Here is a 14,393-nt window from a genome sequence, read left to right on the forward strand (position 1 = left end):
AGTGTGACTTTTCATGGAAAACACAAAATTGTTTGGGTGATCCCAAACTTTTGAACGGTAGTGTATATGATTAGAAATATCAGGTTGGACAAGTCAAAACAAGCATTATAGCGCAACTTAATGCTGGAGTTTGCTCTGAGAATGTCAGATGGCTCCATTTTAAGTCATAATTATATGTAGCCCTAAATCACAAAGTTACCGTTTCAAAGGAGTTTAAATTCCCACACTGAAGAACAGATATGGCACACAACAATAGACAACATCTTCCATCTTTACATCTTAAATTCCTTTATCCTAATTAATCAGGTTCATAAATGCCTTGCATCTTATGAAAAAAATATGCTGGCTTGTCATAAATTATCTTTATGCTTTTGTTGGTGTTGAAGGTGGGATGGTTGTATGAGCCCCATGATATTTCTTTCTGGACAAAGCTGATTCTAAATTTTATTTATGTATAGAAATAAATAAATAAACTTTAACACTACTAATTTATCTGATAACAGAATGGAAAAACACGTTTCCTTTCACATTTTTTGTTTGTTTATCCCTATGAACCAATTTTTGGTGCTTGGAACAAGTTAGATACCACATAACATACACTACCGTTCAAAAGTTTGGGATCACCCAAACAATTTTGTGTTTTCCATGAAAAGTCACACTTATTCACCACCATATGTTGTGAAATGAATAGAAAATAGAGTCAAAACATTGACAAGGTTAGAAATAATGATTTGTATTTGAAATAAGATTTTTTTTACATCAAACTTTGCTTTCGTCAAAGAATCCTCCATTTGCAGCAATTACAGCATTGCAGACCTTTGGCATTCTAGCTGTTAATTTGTTGAGGTAATCTGGAGAAATTGCACCCCACGCTTCCAGAAGCAGCTCCCACAAGTTGGATTGGTTGGATGGGCACTTCTTGCGTACCATACGGTCAAGCTGCTCCCACAACAGCTCAATGGGGTTCAGATCTGGTGACTGCGCTGGCCACTCCATTACCGATAGAATACCAGCTGCCTGCTTCTGCTCTAAATAGTTCTTGCACAATTTGGAGGTGTGTTTAGGGTCATTGTCCTGTTGTAGGATGAAATTGGCTCCAATCAAGCGCTGTCCACTGGGTATGGCATGGCGTTGCAAAATGGAGTGATAGCCTTCCTTATTCAGAATCCCTTTTACCCTGTACAAATCTCCCACCTTACCAGCACCAAAGCAACCTCAGACCATCACATTACCTCCACCATGCTTAACAGATGGCGTCAGGCATTCTTCCAGCATCTTTTCATTTGTTCTGCGTCTCACAAACGTTCTTCTTTGTGATCCAAACACCTCAAACTTGGATTCATCCGTCCACAACACTTTTTTCCAGTCTTCCTCTGTCCAATGTCTGTGTTCTTTTGCCCATCTTAATCTTTTTCTTTTATTGGTCAGTCTCAGATATGGCTTTTTCTTTGCCACTCTGCCCTGAAGCCCAGAATCCCGCAGCCGCCTCTTCACTGTAGATGTTGACACTGGTGTTTTGCGGGTACTATTTAATGAAGATGCCAGTTGGGGACCTGTGAGGCGTCTGTTTCTCAAACTAGAGACTCTAATGTACTTATCTTCTTGCTCAGTTGTGCAACGCGGCCTCCCACTTCTTTGCCTACTCTGGTTAGAGCCTGTTTGTGCTGTCCTCTGAAGGGAGTAGTACACACCGGTGTAGGAAATCTTCAATTTCTTAGCAATTTCTCGCATGGAATAGCCTTCATTTCTAAGAACAAGAATAGACTGTCGAGTTTCAGATGAAAGTTCTCTTTTTCTGGCCATTTTGAGCGTTTAATTGACCCCACAAATGTGATGCTCCAGAAACTCAATCTGCTCAAAGGAAGGTCAGTTTTGTAGCTTCTGTAACGACCTAAACTGTTTTCAGATGTGTGACCATGATTGCACAAGGGTTTTCTAATCATCAATTAGCCTTCTGAGCCAATGAGCAAACACATTGTACCATTAGAACACTGGAGTGATAGTTGCTTGAAATGGGCCTCTATACGCCTATGTAGATATTGCACCAAAAACCAGACATTTGCAGCTAGAATAGTCATTTACCACATTAGCAATGTATAGAGTGTATTTCTTTAACGTTAAGACTAGTTTAAAGTTATCGTCATTGAAAAGTACAGTGCTTTTCCTTCAGAAATATGGACATTTCAATGTGATCCCAAACTTTTGAACGGTAGTGTATATCTCTGTAAGGCCACTGCCGCTGGACACAGCTAATGTATTTCCAGTGCCTTTGTTCTGAGGTACTTCTCCAAGCAGCGGATGGCAACCGGATTCGTGTCTGCGTCAAACTTATTTGCAAAGATGTGGTGTTGCTCTATCAACCATTGCAAATCCCCAGCACCATAAACACATATTGCCCTGACATGGTTGCCATGACACTCGGGATACACGGCACCCTGCACACCATTTGAGCCTTCATGCCACTGCCACTTCACCATCCGCGCAATGGCGTTGATGTCTGTCATGTCATATTTGGAGTTGGGCCAGGTTGAGCCGGGAACACCTGGGAGCCGCTGGATGGTGGCCCAGAGGAACTCATCTGGACTGTAGGTGTCCTTTGCCCATGCAATCAGTGCTTGTATGCGAGGGTCTTCCAACACACTACGGATGTAGCCCCGGTTAACCACGATGTAGGCATTCCCTGATAGGATGGGCAGGTTAAAGGGCGGCAGCTCCTTGGTTTGACCTGTAGCCTGAGATGATGGAATAAATGAGGATGAGATATGAACAAAACAAAAAAACAACCTGAAACATGGCAACAGTGCTGGACTTTTTTTTAATATAAACAAAAGAAATATTTTGCTGCCATAAAGTTTAACATCAGAGATAAAGATAAAGTAAAAGTAACAACACCTGGATAGTCCCATCCACTATCTGATAAGAGTTTTTCACCCTCGACTTCTTCCCTTCAGGCATTTGCTCGGACTCCATACTGTTCCCTCCTCCCAGTGACCGCAGGCTCCTCACGATCTCAAGATTGGTTTTCAGGGGGAAATCCTGGCCACAGAGGTTGATGAAGTACTTCCATTGTGTAGTAATATTATATAGATCAGCCATACAGTTGAGGTCAGCCTGGACACGTGGCCAGGCAGCGTAGACCACACTCACTGGTCGGCTGACCATGAATACGTTGGGGAAACAGGAGGTAATGCTCATGATGGCAGCCAAGACTGAAACGGGTGCCTTCTTATCCACATGGACACAGTAAACATTCTGAGGTGCATAAATGGCACGCAGCAGGCGCTCAAAGTTTTGTACCTATGTAAATAAAACAATGAATATTTTTGCAATGCAAATATTTATGTTCTCTAACTGTATTTCTTTTATTTTTTTTCGCATTAGAGTGCTTAATCAACTAGATTTGGTCACTCTTGTGATAAAAAAATAAAATGTATTTTAGGTTGCTTAAAATTCATAGGTTCAAAAGCTACATACCTTATGGTGGACAACAATTGAGTAGGCCAGGGGAAAGTCCTCCTCTTCCTGGCTAAGAGGAAATGTTATGTATTTCCTGCTCAGCTTGAAATTCCTGTAAATAACATTCATTTATGAAATGACAGTAGACCTGATAAGGATCAGATGCAGTAATAGCAAAACCTATGGTATAGTATAGAGGAACACACCTGCAGTCCCGGGTGATATTTATGTAATACTCATCAGAGATCAGGGTACGCTTCTGGAAGTCCTTGATGATGCGCATTATCTTGACCTTTTCTAAGGTTTCAAGATCTCCCTGCAGAACTGCTGAACAGCTGAAAACATCATCTGGACCTTCACCAGTATCTTTGTACTCTAGCCAACTGTAGCTCCGACTGTAGCTTGGATCCCAATACATTTCAGATGGACCCAGCAAGAGAAGCATCACAAGTGATCCTAGAATGCAGCTAACAAGTATCCAACAGAGGAGCTGAGGTGGTCTCACCAGCCGTCTAGTAAGACCCATTGAAAATGTGGGGGAAAGACTTACAAGTTATTTCAAAGCTACTGCTCAAACTGGTCTGGGGTGTTTCTTAATATTCAATTGTACAAACTGAAGGGATGTTTGTTGAAATTCAGTGCATTTCTTCTTGAGATCCCTCCTTAGTGAAAAGTAATTCCGTTGTTTGTTGTGGAACCTGAAAGTCAGATAAGATGAAATGGAATAAAGAACACATCCAACTCCTTAGTTAAACAAAAGTTTTGGTGATAATAATGTGCCCTAGAAACTAGGGCTTCTTCCTTCCAATTTCTGCTTCAGTATGCTAGCAAAGGTACAATTGAAGGGCAATAACATTTGTAAGATTATTCTGCATATCATTGTGTATATGTCTTGATGCATGCTCAATAACCAGGTAAGGAAATCCCAGAAAGTTGAATCAGGTCATCTGTACAATAAAGTATATATCTAATTTCTCTTTTTCCACGTGTGTGACAAGCTCTTGACACAGTGACTTGAATGATAAGAATTATAATTCAATGACAAGTTAACCTTAGACAAGAGCCTCCACGCACAGTCTCCGATGTATTTTATTGTTCCAAGGACAATAAATCAAGTCCCTCACCATGCTAAACAGGTCCTATTTGTTTCTTGAATATGAAGGGGAAAAAAAGACTCAGTGGCCAGGGATGTCTTAATACTGTGTTAGAAGGAATTCAGCCATTCATTCCACTTGGAGGTTTGTTGTATCTTATATTTCTTTTTCTAAAGCCAAACTTTTTTTAAACGTTTGTGATATTGCCAAAACAGGTTTCATCAAACAAAGTCTCATATCTTACAGCCGTGCAAAAGAAAAGAAAGGCAAACATGGTTAATGAATTAACACCAAAAATAGTCTTTACACTCTTGGACCCATGATATACATTTGCACAACTGGTTAAAGCATGAAATTACTGCATCATGTTTGCAATGGTATACATAAAATCACAATACATGCAGCAAGACATTCAGTTGGACTGTGTTCTAAGTCTCTCAGAAGAATGAAAGGTAAATCCATTAGTGTAAACAAAAAATGTATGAACGTTTGTATGAGTCCCTTGATTTTGATTGCCCCACTTATGTATAGTGGTTGTGTGTTTTCTTTCATTGATGATGTAAACCCCTTTTTCTTTTAGTTATTCTGTGTCTTGAATGCCAGAAACACTTTGTAAGTATTCCATATCTTGTGTTTAATTGCGTAAGAAAACTAAATTAGAAAAAACACATTGAAACAATTTAAATCACACAGTGCTTGATATAGTCGCTCTATGGTGGAAAAACGTACCAGTCCCCCCACCCCATCCCCTTTTACGTGAGCATTTTGCTATACGAAATCACAAGAAACGCCCCCCCCTTTTCTATATTTACTTTATTAATCCACGATACACCTCATTACAGTACAACTCAACAATCCCAGTAGCGTTAAGACAGAACGAGTTAGGAAACCGAAATCTATGTTAAACAAATAAGATAAAAATGACCGGTGAAAAAGAGAAAGGAAGCCAAATGAACGTAAAAAAAATGTATATGTTCACAAATGGTATACTACCTACCGATGATTTAACAAACGACTAGTGAAGTGTGTGTGTGTGTGTGTGTGTGTGTCTCTTATCTCGCCGTCAGACGCACATTGCTGGATGCAGTGGGCTTTGCCAATGGAGTTGAAGGAAAGAGTCCGCTTGAAGCTCTGACCGGCAAGTCCGTTTCCGTCCCCCAACCACTTTTGTTGTCCTTGTTGTTTTGTTTTGTTTTTTTCTTTTAATCATTCGTCATTTGGTCTGTCTGTTTTGTTTTTGTTTTTGTTTTGTTTTCTTATAACTGGCAGTTCACTGTCGTCAAGATATCCGCTCTTCACTATCCGATATGTTTGACAGTTCACTTGGCCTCCCATCGGTTGCGCGCAGGGGTGGGGTGGGGCGGGGTCTAGTTCCGTTTTTTTGACGACAAAAAAAATTAATCTATCGCTTTTGACAGTTAACGTGATAAAATTGATGCAGGTCTAGCAAAACAGATTGTTAGATTGTTTATTAGCCAGAGGACCGAGGCCGGTGGAAATTGTTTTCGGTACACGTTAAACTCTGCAGCACAATGCATATTATCACGAACCATACAGCTACACAATAGCAGAAACAAACATATTACGCACAACTATTAGGTGAACGGTAGAGTGCATGTCAGTGGGGTGTGAGGAGGGGACTATAGGGAAGGATTCAGAGTCCTGATAGCAAGGGGGGTACTGTTTGTGAAGTATAAACAGCCGTTAAAATTTTGTCAGTGATTTATGATTGAAATCGCAGGATATTATCATAATTCTGCACGCGTTTTAGCAAACTTTTAACCGCGGAAATGTGGTCGCCATGACAGCGAGTTATGTATATGCATGGGACTTTATCAGGCTATTAGGAGGGATTCAGTCGCCGCATCATGCAGCATGTAAAGTGCAGCATATAAATATCATCGGATAGGATATAAAATATAGAGTGGATATAAAAAGTCTAAACACCCTTTTTAAAATAGCGGGTCTTTGCCGTGCAGAAAAAAAGAAAAAGAAACCAAGCTGAATCGTGGCAGAACATTTTCCCACTTTTTTTTAAATTGCAACCTATGAAAATAAACTGAAAAACAATCTTTTTTAGGGGGGTAACAGAAGTTGCAATAATCTGGCTGCATAAGTGTGCACACCCCCAAACAAATACTTTGGTGAAGCACCTTCTGATTTGTTTTTTGGGTTAGAGTCTATCAGCTTGGCACTCCAAAGGAGTTGAATCAAGTGCAACTGGACTTGGTATACTATATCCGTGAAGACGTTTCGCCTCTCATCCAAATGGCTTCCTCAGTTCGTGCCTTTCTGACTAGACCAAGCTAGTCTGACTGGCTGGTGATGAGACTTAGAATGTATCCTCTTTGGAGTCGTTGTCAGAGCTATAGATGTCCATGGCTCTTTGTGTCCCGGTGTTTACCAACGCCCGTCGTTATCGGAGCTATTGATATGCGTGGCTCTCCTGTGCTCCGTTGTCCAGCCGCACCCGCTGCCATCGGAGCTATTGATTTGCATTTGTTTAGCAGCGACGGTCGTTGGGGGTGTTGGTTTCGACTTCATTATCAGTGGTCATGAGAGTCGTTGGAGCCGTTAGTGACCGACTGTTGTTCTTTGAGGCTAGGCTTCTTGATTCTCCTGGGTAGAGATGAGAGCTTGGCACATCTTGACTTCGCAATATTTTCCCACTCTTCCTTGCAAAAATGTTCTAGATCCGTCAAATTGCGAGAGCATCTCCTGTGCACAGCTCTCTTCAGGTCACCCCACATATTTTCTATTGGATACAGGTCTGGGCTCTGGCTGGGTCATTCCAAAACGCGGATCATCTTATGGTGAAGCCATTCCATCTTCACTTTTTTAGATGACGTCCGAATGTTTTGCACCAAAATCGACTGGTATTTGGAGCTATTCATGGTTTCCCCTCCACCTTGACTAAAGCCCAGTTCCGGCTGAAGAAAAGCAGCCCCAAAGCATGATGCTGCCACCACCACGTTTCACCGTGGTTGTGGTGTTCTTTTGGTGATGTGCTGTGTTGTTTTTGTGCCAAACATACCTTTTAGATTTCTGGTCAAAGAGTTCTATCTTGGTCTCATCGGGCTATAAGACAACGTTCCACAAGGTTTATGGAGACTGGGTGTTTTTTTTTTAATTCCCCCTTTTTTTCTGCACAATTGTACTTGGCCAATTACCCCACTCTCCCGAGCCGTCCCGGTCGCTGCTCCACGCCCTCTACTGATCCTGGGAGGGCTGCAGACTACCACATGTCTCCTCCGATACATGCGGAGTCACCAGTCGCTTCTTTTCACTTGACAGTGAGGAGTTTCGCCGGAGGGACGTAGCGCGTGGGAGGATCACGCTATTCGCCCTTTGCAGACGCGTCACAATTATCACGTGACGAGGGAGACTGCGCCATGACGGACGGCAGTAAATGATAGACCGGGATATATATATATATATATATAGCCCGTGGAATTAGATACCACACAGGACACAATTACTTCCGGGGTTCTTGTAGCTTTAATTTTATTGTTTGAACCTTCGAATGCAGATCGTTTTACTGAGTGCATACATTCCTGTGTCTTTCGAGCAAACAGCTCATAAATGTTCACAGATGTGGCAAGTTTAACAGAGAAGATTTTTAAAAGGGAAATAATAAATACAAAATACGGTGCAAAATACGGCAGTGGACTATGTACGTTAAACAGGGTTTAACAAAGACATGTGGAACTTCCTGAAGATCGCGCAACTTCTCACTCTTTCAGTTACCTTTAAACAGAATTAAAATGCATATAAAACCTTTACATCCCAAATACAATGGCATGGTGTGGCTTTATTCACGCCAACATTACCTTGTCATGCCTGCAATGGCGAACAGCGGTCGACGGCTCGCGCCCAAAATCACCGAACATCAACTCCAGTAGCGTCTAAATCAAACCATCTTGTCAAATTACCGACATACAATATTGTTTGGAATAATGTTACAGGTATATTTCACAAGATATTTACCCTTACTTACTACGGAGTCAGAGAACTGTCACACCGCAATCTTCAGGCGCTCCACACAAGAAAAAAAAAGAAAGACTACCCAAGATGCTCTTGGATAACTTGCACGGAGTTACAATAAAAGTCCGCCACTGCCACTTACTGGTCAAAACATGCAATGACAACCAAAACTATAAAAATACACTCACAATCTGCCTCACAATTTAAATACATCAAATGACATTTTACATGGCTTGACAGTGTAACAATTACATATATTAACAGTTAAACTATACTAAATTTAAGTGGAAAATCATTTAACATATTTAACAGATTTACCACCCGGCTACATACTCCCCTGCAAATATAGTCAACGTCCTCGGTGACTACGAAACATGAACCGACTCAAATACTCCCTGCAAGGCCTTTTCAAAGAGAGCAGCACCCAGGCTTGTCAAAACCTTAGAGACCATGTCTGTGCTGACTGAGACTGCATTACAAGCTGACTTTGGCAGATGAAATGGGTTTGAATGAGATCCAGCCATTTCCCGCTTGCTTTTCCTAATGGCAGGTTTAGGTGCATAGGTTCTACGTCCTGCTCCACCAGCATCCTCTGTTAGTGCGGGCCTGTCCCTGTTTTCAATAATGGGCAAGTCACTGTCGCTAACGTTTGGATGCACATCATTAACACATTCTGTTTCTGTGCCACAATTTCTCATATCTGAATAACCTTCCTCAGGTCCTTCACCGTCACTCTCATCTGTGGGTGCTGTCACAGGTAAACTAACACTTTCTGCTGCAAGAGGCAGGTTAGGTACTTGCACAAGCCGGCGAGGGATGACTTCCCCAACAATAACAAAATCAGCCTCAGGTGACTCAGGCTCATCCTCAGCTACAGGCTGTGTAGTGGTCTGTAACCTAGTTCTAGTTCTTGGTTTGGGAACTGGTTTCGCACAAGGTCGCAACTCTGACCTATGAACTCTTTTAATGGGACCTCCCTCAAAAGGTTCAACAGTGTGTGTGGTACCCTGGATGTCAACTACCTTGTAGACTGTTGAGGTCCATGTGTCCTGAATCTTATGTCTACCTGGGGGTCTGTGACGTAGGAAAACCAACTGACCAATGTCCACAGGAGGACAATACACCTTCTCATTTTGCAGTGAGATCCTCTCAGCTGCCTTCTGCTCTGAGTACTCTCTGGCTCTCTCATGTGCCTGTCGGAGTCTCTCCCGATGAACAGACAACCAATCCTGTTTCCTGTCTGACACACACTCACGCCCTAATAAAGCATCTACTGGGAGATGTGGCTGTACCCCGAAAAGCAAATAATGAGGCGAGTACCCTGTGGTGGAATGAGGAGTGACATTATAGGCATATACTACTTCAGACAGATGCTCTGGCCAACGCTTTTTTTTCTCTGGTGGGAGTGTCCTTAACAAGTCATGGAGTGTGCGATTGTATCTTTCACACTGACCGTTTCCCTGTCGCCTGTAGGGAGTTGTCCGTGTCTTTTTAACCCCATAGAGTTTGCACAGCTCTGCTATAAGTTCACTCTCGAAATTTCGACCTTGGTCTGAGTGCAGTCTCTCTGGGACCCCATATTTCATTAACCACTCCCTGAGCAAAACTTTAGCTGTAGTGTCAGCCTTCTGGTCTTTGGTAGCATACGCTTGTGTGAACTTTGTAAACACATCGGTCACAACAAGGACATTTTCACGGCCATCTGAAGCTGCCTCCAACACTGTAAAATCAACAGCCACCACTTCTAGAGGTCGGGAGGCCAGGAATGCCTGAACTGGAGCATGGATTTTTGGCTGAGGCATCTTGGTCAAAATGCACCGCTCGCAGTTTTTAACCCAGCTCTCAACATCCTCGCATAGCCCTACCCAAAAACACCTCCCTCTTAGCAAGTTTACAGTGCACTCTATGCCCTGATGTCCCATGTTGTTATGTACATTTTCTAGAACTTGGTCCCTCAAACAACTAGGCACGAGTAACTGCCACACTTCTCCATGACATGGGTCTGTGATAACCCTGTACAACAACCCTTCTCGTTGTTGTATGCATCTCCATTGTTTCAACAATCGTTTCACTTGACTAGACAGGGCTGCTCTCTCTCTGGGACATGGCCTCCTCCCCCGATCCCAAAATGCCCTAAACTCTTTTAGGGTGGGGTCACCGGCCTGAAAACCTACCAGCTCCTCTCTGGTATAACCTGGCAGTGTGGGGGTGTTGCCCTGTTTAGTACCTGTCTCACCAGACCTCGACTCCCCAGCACGGATCTGTCTCACTTTGTAACACTCCAGACCTCTAGAGACAAGACCAGGATCCAGAACTGTTCCTCGCTCAATCAGGTTACACACAGTGATACAGTCGTCAAAATCCGAGTCAGGGTCTGTTTCAGGCTCCCCTGCAAACTCCTGCCTAGAGAGAGCATCTGCGGCGGCATTACTGCAACCAGGACGGTACTTAACCTCGAAATCAAAAACAGACAGTTGCGCTACCCACCTCTGCTCTATAGCACCTAACTTGGCTGTCTTGAGGTGGCAGAGGGGATTGTTATCAGTCAGGACAACAAACTTTGAACCAAGCAAGTAACCCCTGAATTTTTCAGCAACTGCCCATTTTAAGGCAAACAACTCCAACTTCATGCTACTATAATTTCGGTCATTCTTCTCAGCCTGGCGTAGTCTGCGGCTAGCATATGCTAGGACACGTCTGGTGTCACCTTGCTGCTGACACAATACAGCGCCTAATCCATGCTGACTAGCATCTGTCTCAACTACAAATGGTTGTGTGAAATCGGCAAAACCCAAAATGGGAGCAGAGGTAAGTTTTTCCTTTAACTGCTCAAAGGAAGAGTCACACTCTGGTGTCCACATATTACAAAACTGGTGACCTACTTTCCCTGTTTTTTTCACACCTGAACATTTGTTGACTAGGTCATGCAGTGGCCCGGCAATCTGTGAGAAGCCTCGAATGAATCTCCTGTAGTAACTACAGAAACCCAAGAACGACTGCAGCTCTTTGTCAGTGGTTGGGACCTTCCAGTTCTTAACAGCAGAGACCTTGGAGGGGTCAGTTCCTATACCTTCTGCTGACACCTGATGACCCAAAAACTTTACTGACTGTTGTAGAAAAGCACACTTCTGCAACTTCACCTTAAGGCCCGTCTCTGCCAGTCTCTTAAACACAGTCTCAAGTCTCTCCAAATGCTGCTCAAATGTCTCTGAAAAAACCAAGATGTCATCTAGGTAGACCAGGAGTATCTGAAAAATGAGATCATTCATAGTAACTTGCATAAGTCTCTGAAATGTAGCTGGACCGTTACAAACACCAAAAGGCATTCTCACGTACTCATACAGACCAAACGGTGTAGTAAATGCAGTCTTAGTCCGATCTCTCTCATGCATAGCTACCTGGTGGTATCCGCTCGCCAGATCTATGGTCGAAAAGAACTTTGCCCCTCTCAGCGCATCAAAACTCTCATCAATTCTCGGGAGCGGGAATGCATCACGTCTTGTCTTTGAGTTGAGTTTCCTGTAATCGACACATAGCCTCAGACTACCATCTGCCTTTCTCACTAGTACTATGGGCGAAGCATAAGCACTAGAGCTTTCTTGAATGACCCCTTTTTTAAGCAGCTTGCCAATATGTTCCCTGACTTCACTGTACTGTGTGGGTGGGATTCGTCTGTATGGCTGTGTTACAGGTATGTCATCTGTCAGATGGATCTCATGTTGTACTTTGTCAGTGTGGCCTAGATCTTCATCTTCTGTTGCAAACACAAAAGAGTACTTCTCCAGTAACAAAGTCAGCTGTGCTTGCTGTTCTGGGCTACCACAAAAATTGAGCTTGCCGAGAATTTCCTGCACATCTGTCGGTGTTTCGGGGTGTTCACTGATACTCACTTGTTCAGTGTCTGCTGAGATTCTCTGGAACTGTACCTCACAAAGCTCATCACTTTTCACACAGTCTACCTGAGTCAAAACCCCTAGCCTAGTCCGTGGCCCTAGCCAGATATCTTCATCAGACATGTTCATGACTCGGACTGGAAAAATGTGATTGCCCGATGAAACCAAAGTAGGCACAACAACCAAACCTCCAGGAACGGGGACACCCACAGACTCCAGCAACAAAAAATAACCATCCTCACTCACGGTCCTGAGTCCCCTAGCCATAACTGTAGCAGCAGATGAAGCAGGTATATGGACTACATCCTTACCAGCTACCCTAGCGAAAGAGAGTCTGTCTGTTGCATGTACTGCATGAAGATGATTAAAAGCCTCTCTCCAGTTTGAGTCAAACCTCTCCTGCAGTGTGGTGTCAAACTCAGTGTGTACTAGCTCTCTGCATTTTTTGACAATGTTCATCCCTATTAGACCTGGAACAGAGGAAGAGTGTTCAGAATCTTTAACTATCAGAAAACCTCGCTCTGGGATAGTCAGACCCATGGCTTCTACATCAAGCTCCACATAGCCCATATAGGGTATGTCTAATCCATTAGCTGCAGTGATCTTTAACCACTCAAATGCCGGGTGAATGTCTTCACCTTTCACTGACAGGTGTTCCCTGAAAAAACTCTCAGAAATTGTACTGACCTGGCTACCAGTGTCAAGTAAGCAGGACACTGTAACACCTCGTAGTTTCACCTCAACAGTTTTAGATTCTCTGACTGCACGCTCTAAGATCCTGCTTCTGTCTGGAGTCTCTTTTGGTGAGCCAGCTTCCTCCCCTCGAGTTGTGTGGCTCATGACAACTGAGGGTGCGAGTTTTCCTGCACTACATAAGAACTAGGTGTTGCGTCCCCTTGACCCCCTCTGGCCTGTGAGCATTTTCTTGCAATGTGACCTATGCCTCTACACTTGAAACAGATAGGCTGACCATCTGGTGTGAACTTTGGCTGGGGTCTAGGTCGTGGCTTGGGCTCTAGGAATGTCTGTTGAGTGCTGCGCTTACTCAGTTCACCTACAGCAAAGGCTAGATCAGCGAGTGTTTTGCCTAACTCTGCTAGCTGTTTTTCTTGATGGGCTACTACTCTCCGAACATCATTTAATGCAATACCTTGGTCATTGTTTGTTTTAATAATAGAGCACTGGGTTTCCGGAACCTCTGATGTAACTTGGTTGCTCTTTATGACCCTGGGACGATGAGACCTGCTGTCCTCCATCTCCCACAGGAGGGCCTCGTTCCTCACATCTAGAAGACTGCTCTCTGGTTTGTCCCTAACCATTTTCCTGGGTTCACGCCTGAGTGCTGCTTCTCTTAAACCCTCAATAAACCGGTCTCTGAGCACAGTTTTCTCATTAGGTATTACATCTGTGGACTGTTTCACTACAGAGCTCAAAATCTGGGATAGTGCATGGGAGTAGTCACGGAGGTCTTCTCCATCAGTTTGGTTACGGTTGTAAAAGGTCGGCAAAAGCTGTGTGGAACTGCGCTTTTCCCCAAATGCATTGCTCAGGTAAGAGTATAAATCACTGGGCCCCACTGACTGACCCCTCATGCATAGTCGCACCTCTTCCAATGCAGGGCCACGCAATAGAGATAGTATATAGTCACATTGTTCTTCTGTTGTTTGCTCTCTGTATCTTAAAACCCTTTCAACCTCTTCAATAAACTCTTCGACAGATCTCCTGTCTGTACCACACTCCCCACTAAATGCTTGGATCTGGCGTTCTCTTGGAAAGTAGATGTATGAACGTGTGGGTGCACTGTTATCACTTGCTCTCTGAGCCCTTGCTTCACCATTTAACCTGGTGAGCTCATCTCGCAGTCTGGCAAGCTCTTACATGGTGGTCTGCATTTCTTTTTTAGCACCTTCACCTATACCCATTATGCCACCTGAGGTGTGGCCATTATCATTACGTGAACTCCCTT

At 43.5% G+C, this 14,393-nt stretch overlaps 1 protein-coding gene across 1 annotated transcript; it reads right to left on the reverse strand.

Moving 5' to 3' along the window:
* Nucleotides 1-2,249: 2,249 nt before the first annotated feature.
* Nucleotides 2,250-3,982, reverse strand: LOC130111997 (beta-1,3-galactosyl-O-glycosyl-glycoprotein beta-1,6-N-acetylglucosaminyltransferase-like). Its single transcript, XM_056279309.1, has 4 exons — nt 3,663-3,982; nt 3,475-3,568; nt 2,893-3,297; nt 2,250-2,732 (listed from the first exon to the last, which is right to left on the reverse strand). The coding sequence occupies exons 1-4, from the start codon at nt 3,980-3,982 to the stop codon at nt 2,250-2,252; spliced, it is 1,302 nt and encodes a 433-aa protein (XP_056135284.1).
* Nucleotides 3,983-14,393: the final 10,411 nt, after the last annotated feature.

The sequence above is a fragment of the Lampris incognitus genome, chromosome 1 (assembly GCF_029633865.1).
Source record: "Lampris incognitus isolate fLamInc1 chromosome 1, fLamInc1.hap2, whole genome shotgun sequence".
NCBI lineage: Eukaryota > Metazoa > Chordata > Actinopteri > Lampriformes > Lampridae > Lampris > Lampris incognitus.